General features: G+C 53.8%; 3 protein-coding genes across 3 annotated transcripts; all 3 read left to right on the forward strand.

Annotated features, from left to right (window-relative positions):
• Positions 1 to 3: 3 nt before the first annotated feature.
• On the forward strand, positions 4 to 2,894 carry LOC136993534 (dynein light chain 1, cytoplasmic-like). Its single transcript, XM_067306854.1, has 3 exons — positions 4 to 145; positions 825 to 962; positions 2,273 to 2,894. The coding sequence occupies exons 2-3, from the start codon at positions 831 to 833 to the stop codon at positions 2,408 to 2,410; spliced, it is 270 nt and encodes an 89-aa protein (XP_067162955.1). The 5' UTR covers positions 4 to 145; positions 825 to 830; the 3' UTR covers positions 2,411 to 2,894.
• A 1,499-nt stretch (positions 2,895 to 4,393) lies between these two features.
• LOC106486277 (dynein light chain 2, cytoplasmic-like) lies at positions 4,394 to 6,847 on the forward strand. The gene is made up of 3 exons (XM_067306871.1): positions 4,394 to 4,404; positions 4,868 to 5,005; positions 6,448 to 6,847. The coding sequence occupies exons 2-3, from the start codon at positions 4,874 to 4,876 to the stop codon at positions 6,583 to 6,585; spliced, it is 270 nt and encodes an 89-aa protein (XP_067162972.1). The 5' UTR covers positions 4,394 to 4,404; positions 4,868 to 4,873; the 3' UTR covers positions 6,586 to 6,847.
• A 1,186-nt stretch (positions 6,848 to 8,033) lies between these two features.
• LOC106486279 (dynein light chain 1, cytoplasmic-like) lies at positions 8,034 to 8,919 on the forward strand. Its single transcript, XM_013944834.2, has 3 exons — positions 8,034 to 8,105; positions 8,196 to 8,333; positions 8,629 to 8,919. The coding sequence occupies exons 2-3, from the start codon at positions 8,202 to 8,204 to the stop codon at positions 8,764 to 8,766; spliced, it is 270 nt and encodes an 89-aa protein (XP_013800288.1). The 5' UTR covers positions 8,034 to 8,105; positions 8,196 to 8,201; the 3' UTR covers positions 8,767 to 8,919.
• Positions 8,920 to 9,459: the final 540 nt, after the last annotated feature.

Raw genomic sequence — 9,459 nt, forward strand, 5'->3', positions numbered from 1 at the left:
CGCGCGGGTCGGTTAAACCGACGCGGCGGCGGAGCGAGAGGTGCCTCCGAGCTGCGTGTCCGCCCGCCCCGAGCCCGCCCCTGCGCCCCGCCCCGCCGCTCCAGTTCGTTCCGCACAGGGCTGGTCGTGCAGCGCCCGGGGAACGGTGAGGGGGCCTGGGCTGGGGCGGCGGCGGTGCAGGGTCCCGCAGGGGTGCGGGGAGCGGCCGCGGGGCGCTGTAGCGCGGGGGCTCCCTGCAGGGGCCGGCGCCGGGCAGGGGCCTGGGAAGGCCGAGGTGGGACAGCGGGTACCCGACCCCGCCCCGTGGCCGGCGCTGCTGAGAGCGGGGCCCTGAGTGTGCCGGCAACTCCTGGGTGCTGGGGCCCTTCCCCAAAGGCCGTGCCGGGGCCCGAGGCAGCTCTGGGTGCCGCGAGTGCGGCGCCGCCCCCGGGGCTGCCCGGGCTCCGCTCGCATCCCCTTGGCGCTGGAGCCGGTGTGGGCTCGTCCCGGGGCTGTGCCGGGCGGCGGCCCCCAAGCTGCAGGGGCTCCTCGGGCCGGCGTTGTGCGGGGCCTCCCCCCGGGGCTCCCCCGCCCGCAGGCTGCAGCTCCTCCGGGGCGGGTGCTGCGCCTGCAGGTTCCCGGGCCGCCGCTCCCCGGCTCTGAGCGGGGCCCGTGCGGGGCTCCGGCGCCCCAGCAGGAGGCCTGGGCAGGGGCTCCCAGCCCGCAGCTGGGCGGAGGGAAACTCCCGGGGAGCGGCCGTGCACCCCTGACTGCGCGCAGGGGATCCTGGTGTGCAGGTAAATGCTGCTGCAACTTTGAAGTCTTGTCTCCTTTGCTCAACGCAGGTAACCATGAGTGACCGAAAAGCCGTGATCAAGAATGCGGACATGTCAGAGGAGATGCAGCAAGATGCTGTGGAGTGTGCTACGCAGGCCCTCGAGAAATATAACATTGAGAAGGACATTGCAGCTCATATAAAGAAGGTAAATGTTTGTTTGTAACATCTTTTTCATGAAATCCCTCTGCGCATCAAAAAAAAATCAAGCAGGGTGAATGTTGTTGGGCAGGTAGCTCTAGAGAAACAAGTTCTGGAGACACTAGATAATCAAGTTGGTCTTTCTGCAGGCTGGTGTCCTTATGTTCCTTTCCCCACCTCTGTCATGTACTTTTCTTGGTCCTTCCTCTTTTCAGTCACAGTACCTTCTGTTTAAGTATTTTCTTCCACTGTCTCATTATCCAGCCAAATAGACTGGCAGCTGACCTGTCCCTGTGACTGATTGGCTTGTAGAAAACATGGCAGCTCTTTTGAGCTTTTCTACAGCTTTCCTCCAAGAGAAGGCCTGTTTAACATAGTCCTTGATTTAAATTTTGCTGAGTTTAGTGTTAAGCTTCTATTCACAGTTCTGGCCAGCTGGGTCAAAGACTGCAGGAAAAAGACCTGTTTTCTGCAAGTCTTTTGTAATCACACCTCTCCACATCTAGTGATCCAGGCAAAAAAATATTGGTGGTGCTGCTGATCCGCGGTCCACAATCTCTGTGTCATTATATATGTAGGAATAACAGTATTGAATATGAGAAACATCTAGTTCTGATACACTTCCTGCTTTGCCAGCACAGGAGGATGAAGAAATCTGAGTTTCAATTAAAGTTAAATATTAAACTTATCTGAGTGGAAGAGCTGTTTGAGGAAGGCATCACCTAAGCAGAATGTTCACTAGAGAAATGTTGCTCTACTCTCCCCATAATACACTAAATAAAGACTTTTATTTCTTTTTTTGTAGAGGCAGGAAGTATTATCTGTGGTAGTGGAGAAGAGAGAGTTTACTCTGAAAATTTTCGGTTGTTCACTCTGGCAGCTATTTGTAGCTTGAGGAATTGTGAGGAGGGGCAGGTTTGTAGAGGATTTGATGTGGCAGAGGATTTTCCATTAAGAGTCTCTTTAGCACCCTTGTTGCAAATGAACATTGAAGTTTAAAATAATGCCTCAGTCTGTAGAGATACAGAACTAGTGATGAAGTTTTTAACTGAAAGTTATGATTTCAGATTGTGGTATGGCTTTGCTTGAGCATAGGCCATGTTTTAAGCTTATTCCTGCTCAGCTACAAAGCACTGTTGGGTTGTTGACTTATTAGTTTCATTTTTGTTTTCTTTGTATTTTTCTGCCTAAATAGCAGATGATCAGAAAGATGTGTGAATAAGATAATCTTAGTACTTATGACTAGATGCTGTTCCTGTAATTGCCTTGCACAGAAAGTTTAGAAGAGTTCTTGATTGCTACTGTTCTCCTCTGCAGGAGTTTGACAAGAAATACAATCCCACTTGGCACTGCATCGTGGGAAGGAACTTTGGAAGCTACGTGACTCATGAGACAAAGCACTTCATCTACTTCTACCTCGGCCAAGTCGCTATTCTTCTCTTCAAGTCTGGTTAGAACCATGGACTGTTACTGAAACTTGCATCTGGTTACAGGACTGTACGCTGACTCCTATCACACCCGTAACTTCAGCCTTCCTGAGGACGCAGACCTTGATCTTCAAGGGTAATGTCAGGGATTTTGCTGTAGCAGTTGATGTTTCATTGTGGCTATAAAGAGGAAAAATACCAAAAAGGTCTTCCTTGTATTTATTTTCTTTCACAAGCTGTTGTCTTTGCTAGTAGAGCTGTTGGAGCAGTTTGGCCTTTAAGAGTTTTATAGGCATCTGTTGTTCTGCCGTGTTAGTGCCTGTGCTATGTAAGTACTGACAGTGTGTACTTCCTCCTGTTTCAGATTGGTCTTTTTATTTTTCTTTTATTTTATTTTTTTGTTACATATACTCCAAGGTACAGGAGCACTGTGTTGTAAACCCTGAGCTGTTTCTTTTCCTGTTGCTGTCTCTTGGCAAATCACCTTGGAAAATAAACTACAGTTTACCCGAGGTGCTAGGTTATTATTTCTGGGTAGCAGACTTTTTTTCTAGTCCCTTCGCCCCACCCAGGCCTTGGGTGTGAGGGACTCGGGCCTGTGCGAGGTTCCCGTGTTCTGCCGGTTCCCAGGGCTCGCAGGCGGGCCGCGGGCGGGGGGGAGGCGTTGGCGGGGAAGAGGCCGGGCGGCCGAGCCAGCGGGCCCTTGGGCTGCCGCGGTGGGGGGCAGCCGCGGCACACAGGGGCAGGGGGCTGCGACTGGGGCCTCTGGCGCAGCTGCGGCGTAACCAAGAGCCGGGAGCGAGGGGAAGGTGCCCCGCGGGCCGGCGCCGGGGCCGGCGCGGCGGCGCCTGAGCCGCAGCCCGAGGAGGGTGGCCCGCCGCGGCGTGGGGGAAACTACAGCTCCCGGCGTGCTCCGCGGCGGCCGCTGCCGGCCGAGGACTACGAGTCCCGGCATGCCCGCGGCCGGGCCGCCTATAAAAGGCTCTACCCGGGTCCCGCCTTCTTGGTGGGCAACGCGTCGCCATCACGGGGCAGCGGCGGTGGGGCCGAGTCCCCGTTGCGCGGTCCCCGCGGGCCATGAGCCAGGGCCTCCGCCGGCTCCGCCAGCGCCCGTCGTGCCCCCCCGCTCAGGGCCGCCGCTCGCTCGCCAGCGCCGCCGGGGCGCCCGTTGATGCTGCAGAGCTCGCCCGGCGCGACGCCCGCCTCAGCCTCCGCCTCCGCCATGGACAAGAGCAGCCCCTGCGGCTCCGGTGCGCCCGGCTCCTCGGCCGGCAGCAAAGCGCAGCAGCCCCGTTCCGCCTCGGCGGGGCCCGCCGCGGGGGAGTCTAAGCTCAAAGGCGGTAAGGGCCGGGGTTGGGGCGGTGCACCTGGAGCGCTGTGCCGGTGGCTGTGGGGGGGGGGGGGCGGCGTGCGGGCCGGGGCCGGTTCCCGAGGCGGGGAAGGTGCGGCCCTCCGCCCTGACGGAGCCCCGGCAGCAAGCCGGTTCCTGGCTGGTGGGGGATCCTGGGGGCGGCTGGGGTCTGTTATGAGCTGGAGCCTCCCAGTTCGGGACTGGCTTCTGCTGGGGGCTCGGGGCACTGGTTGGCAGTAGAGCGGGCGGCCTGAGCAGCCCGGACAGGGCCGGGATCCGCCTGCGCGCCGCCGCAGCCCAGCGGGAGCTGCGGGAGCGGCCTCGCCGCGGGGCTGCGCGTGGGGCGAAGCTGCGGCGCGGCCGCAGCCTCCAGTCGCCATGGCAACGGCGCCAGCGCGGAAAGGAAACGCCCTGAGAGGCTCCCGGTCGTGGCCAATGAGCGCTCGGCAGGGTGATGGCGGTGACCAATGGTTGGTGGAGCGAGCGGAGGGGGCGTGGCCGAGAGCGCTCGGAGGCGGGGGCGGCGCGCGCGGGTCGGTTAAACCGACGCGGTGGCGGAGCGAGAGGCGCCTCTGAGCTGCGCGTCCGCCCGGGCCGCTCCGCTCCCACAGGGCTGGTTTCGCAGCGTCTGGGGGGCGGTGAGGGGGGCCCGGGCTGCGGCTGGGCCCGGGGTATGCGGGAGCGGCTGCGGGGTGCTGGAGCGCGGCGTCTCCCCCGAGGGAGCGGGCCGGGACCCGGGAAGGCTGAGGCGGGGCCCGGGCCCCCCGCGGCCGGCGCCGTTGCGAGTGGGGCCGCCGGGTCTGGGCCGGGCGGCGGCCCCCAAGCTGCAGGGGCTCCTGGGGCCGGCGTCGTGCGGGGCCTCCCCCCGGGGCTCCCCCGCCCGCAGGCTGCAGCTCCTCCGGGGCGGGTGCTGCGCCTGCAGGTTCCCGGGCCGCCGCTCCCCGGCTCTGAGCGGGGCCCGTGCGGGGCTCCGGCGCCCCAGCAGGAGGCCTGGGCAGGGGCTCCCGGCCTGCAGCTGGGCGGAGGGGAAACTCCCGGGGAGCGGCCGTGCACCCCTGACTGCGCGCAGGGGATCCTGGTGTGCAGGTAAATGCTGCTGCAACTTTGAAGTCTTGTCTCCTTTGCTCAACGCAGGTAACCATGAGTGATCAGAAAGCTGTGATTAAGGATACAGACATGTCAGAGGAGATGCAGCAAGAAGCTGTTGATTGTGCCATTTTAGCCCTAGAGAAGTATAATGTTGAAAAAGAAATTGCAGCCCTTATTAAGAGGGTAAATGTCTGCTTGTAATATCCTCTTCTTGAAATCTCTATGTATGTCAAAGATCAAGCAGGGGGAATGTTGCTAGGCTTTCTGGAGGCACTAAATGATCAAGTTGGACTTTGGGCAGACAGGTGTCCTTATATTCTTTTCCCTCCAATCCCCCTTAAAAGTGCTTTTTCCTGGTTCTTCCCTTTCTCTTTTGTAATACCTTCTATTTTAATCAATTTTTCTACTATCCCGTATTTGGGTTAGCAGGAGAGTGGCTCTTAACCTGTCCCTGTGACTGGTTAGCTGGTTGAAAACACTATTCTTTTTTTTTTTTTTATATATAGTTTTTCTCTGAGGGAAGGCCTTTTCTGCCAAATCCTTGACTTAAGCTGTTTTCAATTTCACCTTTAATGATCTCTTCACAGTTCTGTCATAGTTGTGTGAGACTGGCTAGCTTGTTCAAAGTTTGCAGGGAAAAGTCCTTTTCTGCAAGTCTTCTGTAATCACATCCTCTTATGTGCTGAGTTATGCTAAAATCCCAGTCTTGGAGCACTATATATTTGATGTACTCCAAATACCTGCTGTTATGTATGTAAAAGACTAGTAGACATGCAAAAGATCTAGTTCTGATGCATTTCGTGCTTTGCCAGATCAGAACGAAGAAATCTAAGGATGCCAATGAAAGTTTAATATTTAACTAATCTGAGTGTAAGAGATGTTTGAGAAGTCATTCAGCTAAATAGTACAGTCACTTCTATTAGAGAGGTCTTAATTTCCTGTTACCCTAATAGAGACTGAGTTTATTCTTTCCACTTGTAAGAAATGCTGTCTATGCTAGTGGAGAATAGATGGTTCATAGCCTACAACTCATCGGATTTTCTCTGGCTCCCACTGGAAACCTGAGAAATTGTGGGAAGACTGCTTTAACCACGGCTTGTAATAACTGAACACAAACAGTTGCATGCTCTCACAGAAAGCATCCTCACCTGAGAACTGTTGGATATGACAGTATATAACCACTGCCTGGGAAGTTCTGCTTATAGTAGACTTGTATATTTTTGTATTTGAAACTTGTGATAGGTTCCCACATATGATGAGTAGAGAGAACATGGTCTCAGATACTTAAAAGTTGTGGTTTGAGATCATGGTGTTATTTTAGGGGGGGGAAAAATTACATTCTCTGAGTATAGATTATGTTTTAAGCTTATTTCTTCTCATCTAAGAAGCACTGGTGAGATGTGGTTGGGTGGGTTTTATTTATTTAATTTTTGGGACTATTCAGCTAGTGATGTATAAGAGGTAAGTAACACAATCCTTGTATTTAAGAGCATGTACTGCTCCTGAATTGCCTTGTTCAAATAGTGATGCTTGTTAAGAAGCGAGTCATCAGTGAAAGAAAATCTGTAGACAGCATTTGGGTGAGAGGTATACTAATACTAAATTCCTAGTGATCTTTTCTGCAGGAGTTTGAGAAGAAATACAGTCCCACTTGGCACTGCATTGTGGGAAGGAAATTTGGCAGCTATGTGTCTCATGAGACAAAGCACTTCATCTTCTTCCTCGTGCGTGGAGTAAATATTCTTCTGTTTAAAGCTGGTTAGAACCACGGATTGTTACTGAAACTTGCATCTGGTTACAGGACTGCACACTAACTGCAAACAGGCTAGTGCCTCCAGCCTTCCTGAGGAAGCAGACCTTGATTTTTATTTCATTTATTTATTTTTTCCTCAAGGGCGATATCAGGGATTTTACTGTAGTGGTTAGTGTTTTCATTGTGGTTGGGGGAAAAATGCAATTTTTTTTGTATTTATTTCCTCTCAAAAGCCAGTTTCTTTTGCTAATAAAAGTGTGTTCCACCCATAAGGGTTTTATGGCTGTCTGCTCTTTTTTTTCTCCTGATACTGCTCCTGCTCATTTCCCTGTGAATGTGAATGACCAACTTTCTGAAAAAATATCTTTTCTAAAATCCAGAATGTCTGGATACTGAGCTAAATGCATGAGTAAGTGGTCTGTCAGTAACTAAGATTAGTGGAGGAGCCTCGCAGTCAGACAAGACTGTGCACTATCAGGGATGATCAGGCATTAAACTAAGCCTTTTTATGAGGCCTGGGCTAAACGCTAGGTTAACTGCCTCTATCTATCTATTAATCTATGTGTATATATATATAGAGAGAGAGAGGTGTGTGTGTATATATACATAAGAAGGAATGGAACTTAGGAACTGCTCCTCAGATAAACTTGGAGCTCTTTGCCCTAATAAAAATAATGGGAGAGCACTCAGCAGATACACTGGCATGTTTAAACTTGAAGTGAATTCAAGTGAATTTAGTACTAGCGGGGTTTTTAAGTGAGTTTCCTTTTTCACCCTTTTTCCTTTCTTCCTCCATTGTCAGGATTCTAGTAGTTGCTGTAAGTACTCGATTGCAGCGGCTCCTTTGCTGCCCGCAGTTAAGGCACGGAGCCGAGGTTAACGTTAGCGCCATGCCTCGGCCCCATAACCACCCTGCTCAGCCCGTGCGGATGTGCCTGACTTGGAGGTGCGTCTCTGGCTCCGCGGCGGGCAGCTGCGGGCGCGGCGACACCCGAACCCCGGCCGCGGCCTCCGCCGTGCCCGGGGCGGGAGTGGACGGGACGTGCCGCCGGGAGTGCCGACGTGTCCGTCACCCGCTAACGGGGAGGCTTTGCCTGCGGGAAACCTTGCCCTGAGAGCCCGGCTCGCCTTACAGGCGCATTGCTGCGAACCGGGGCCGCCGCGAGGAGCCGGGCCGGGGCTGCGGGCGGCCCCGGGGCTCAGAGCGCGGCCGGGGCGGGGGGCGGTGCCCCGCGCCCGCCGCCTCCCGTTGCCATGGTAACGGCGCTAGCGCGGTGCATGCCGGGCCGAAGGGAAACGCTCCCTGAGAGGTGCCCGGTCGTGGCCAATGAGCGCTCGGCAGGGCGGTGGCGGTGACCAATGGTTGGTGGAGCGAGCGGAGGGGGCGGGGCCGAGAGCGCTCGGAGGCGGGGGCGGCGCGCGCGGGTCGGTTAAACCGACGCGGCGGCGGAGCGAGAGGCGTCTTCGAGCTGCGCGTCCGCCCGCCCAGGGGCGCTCCGCTCCGGGCTGGCCCCGAGCGCCCGGGGGACGGTGAGGGGCCGTTCGGGGCGGTTTCCCCAGAGGGACCGGTAGATAAATGCTCCTGCGGCTTTGAAGTGCTTTCTTCTCTGCTCAGTGCAGGTGACCATGAGTGACCAGAAAGCCGTGATCAAGGATACGGACATGTCGGAGGAGATGCAGCAGGACGCTGTGGAGTGCGCCATTCAGTCTCTGGAGGAGTACAGCATTGAGCATGAAATCGCAGCTCATATAAAGAGGGTAAATGTTTGCTTGTAATATCCTCTTCTTTTGAAATCTCTATGGATGTGAAAGAATCAAGAAGGGAAAATGGTAGGTAAGTAGCTCTATAGAAGCAAGTTCTGTGAACACCAGGTGATCAAGTCAGGCTTCCTGCAGGCTGGTGTCCTTATATTCTTTTCCCTGCACCTCCCCTGTGCTTTTTCCAGGTTCTTGCCCTTCTCTTTCACAATATCTTCTATTTAAGACCTTTTCTCCACTTTCTCTCAACAGCACATGAACAGCAATACTAAATTACTAGTGCTCTCTTCTGCAGGAGCTTGACAAGAAATACCATCCCACTTGGCATTGTGTTGTGGGAAGGAACTTTTGCAGCCATGTGACTCATGAGAGTAAGCACTTCATCTACTTCTACCTGGGTCATGTTGCTATTCTCCTCTTCAAATCTGGTTAGAACCATGCACAGTTACTGAAACTTGCATCTTGCTAATGGATTGTATGTTAACTGCAAGCAGCCTAGTGCCTTCAGCCTTCCTGAGGAAACGAACCTTGATTTTTTTTATTTATTTATTTTTCCCAAGGATGATAGCAGGGATTTTGCTGTAGAAGTTGGTGTTTTTATTGTAGTTAGGGGAAAATACCAAAAAAAAAAAGACTACCTTGTCTTTATTTCCTTTCAAAAGCCAGCTTCTTTCCTAATAAAACTATTGTGTGTTCTGTCTCTAAGAATTTTATGTCTATCTGCTCTTTTCCCCCTAATACTACTTCTGCTACTTCTCATTTCCATGTGAATGATTAACTTTCCCAAAAAACTTTCTCTTCTGAAATCCAGAATGTCTAAACGCTGTGGTAAGCATCAATATCTGGTCAGTAACTATAAAAATAATAGACCTCAACCAGAGAAAAGCAGGAGTTAAGATAAGCCCTTTTATGAGGCCTTTTGTAAGAAGCTGCTTATTAGTGTCCCTTCCCCGCCCCTTTTTTAATAGGGAACTTAATAATTTTTACCACAGGGAACTCGAAGCTCTTTTTTTCCCTGCTTATTAGCACACACCCCCCCCCCCGGGGGAGCGGGCCTTTCTGCTGCCGCATGGAGGGGCAGCCGCGGCACACAGGGGCAGGGGGCTGCGACTGGGGCCTCTGGCGC

Source organism: Apteryx mantelli, chromosome 17, assembly GCF_036417845.1.
Source record: "Apteryx mantelli isolate bAptMan1 chromosome 17, bAptMan1.hap1, whole genome shotgun sequence".
Lineage (NCBI taxonomy): Eukaryota > Metazoa > Chordata > Aves > Apterygiformes > Apterygidae > Apteryx > Apteryx mantelli.

What these genes read in the sequence shown, in the direction of transcription:
- LOC106486279 (XM_013944834.2), top strand. Translation starts at nt 8,202, where the DNA reads ATGAGTGACCAGAAAGCCGTGATCAAGGATACGGACATGTCGGAGGAG. An exon ending in TCGCAGCTCATATAAAGAGG is followed by an intron (nt 8,334 to 8,628) that starts GTAAATGTTTGC and finishes TCTCTTCTGCAG; the next exon opens with GAGCTTGACAAGAAATACCA.
- LOC136993534 (XM_067306854.1), top strand. Translation starts at nt 831, where the DNA reads ATGAGTGACCGAAAAGCCGTGATCAAGAATGCGGACATGTCAGAGGAG. An exon ending in TTGCAGCTCATATAAAGAAG is followed by an intron (nt 963 to 2,272) that starts GTAAATGTTTGT and finishes TCTCCTCTGCAG; the next exon opens with GAGTTTGACAAGAAATACAA.
- LOC106486277 (XM_067306871.1), top strand. Translation starts at nt 4,874, where the DNA reads ATGAGTGATCAGAAAGCTGTGATTAAGGATACAGACATGTCAGAGGAG. An exon ending in TTGCAGCCCTTATTAAGAGG is followed by an intron (nt 5,006 to 6,447) that starts GTAAATGTCTGC and finishes TCTTTTCTGCAG; the next exon opens with GAGTTTGAGAAGAAATACAG.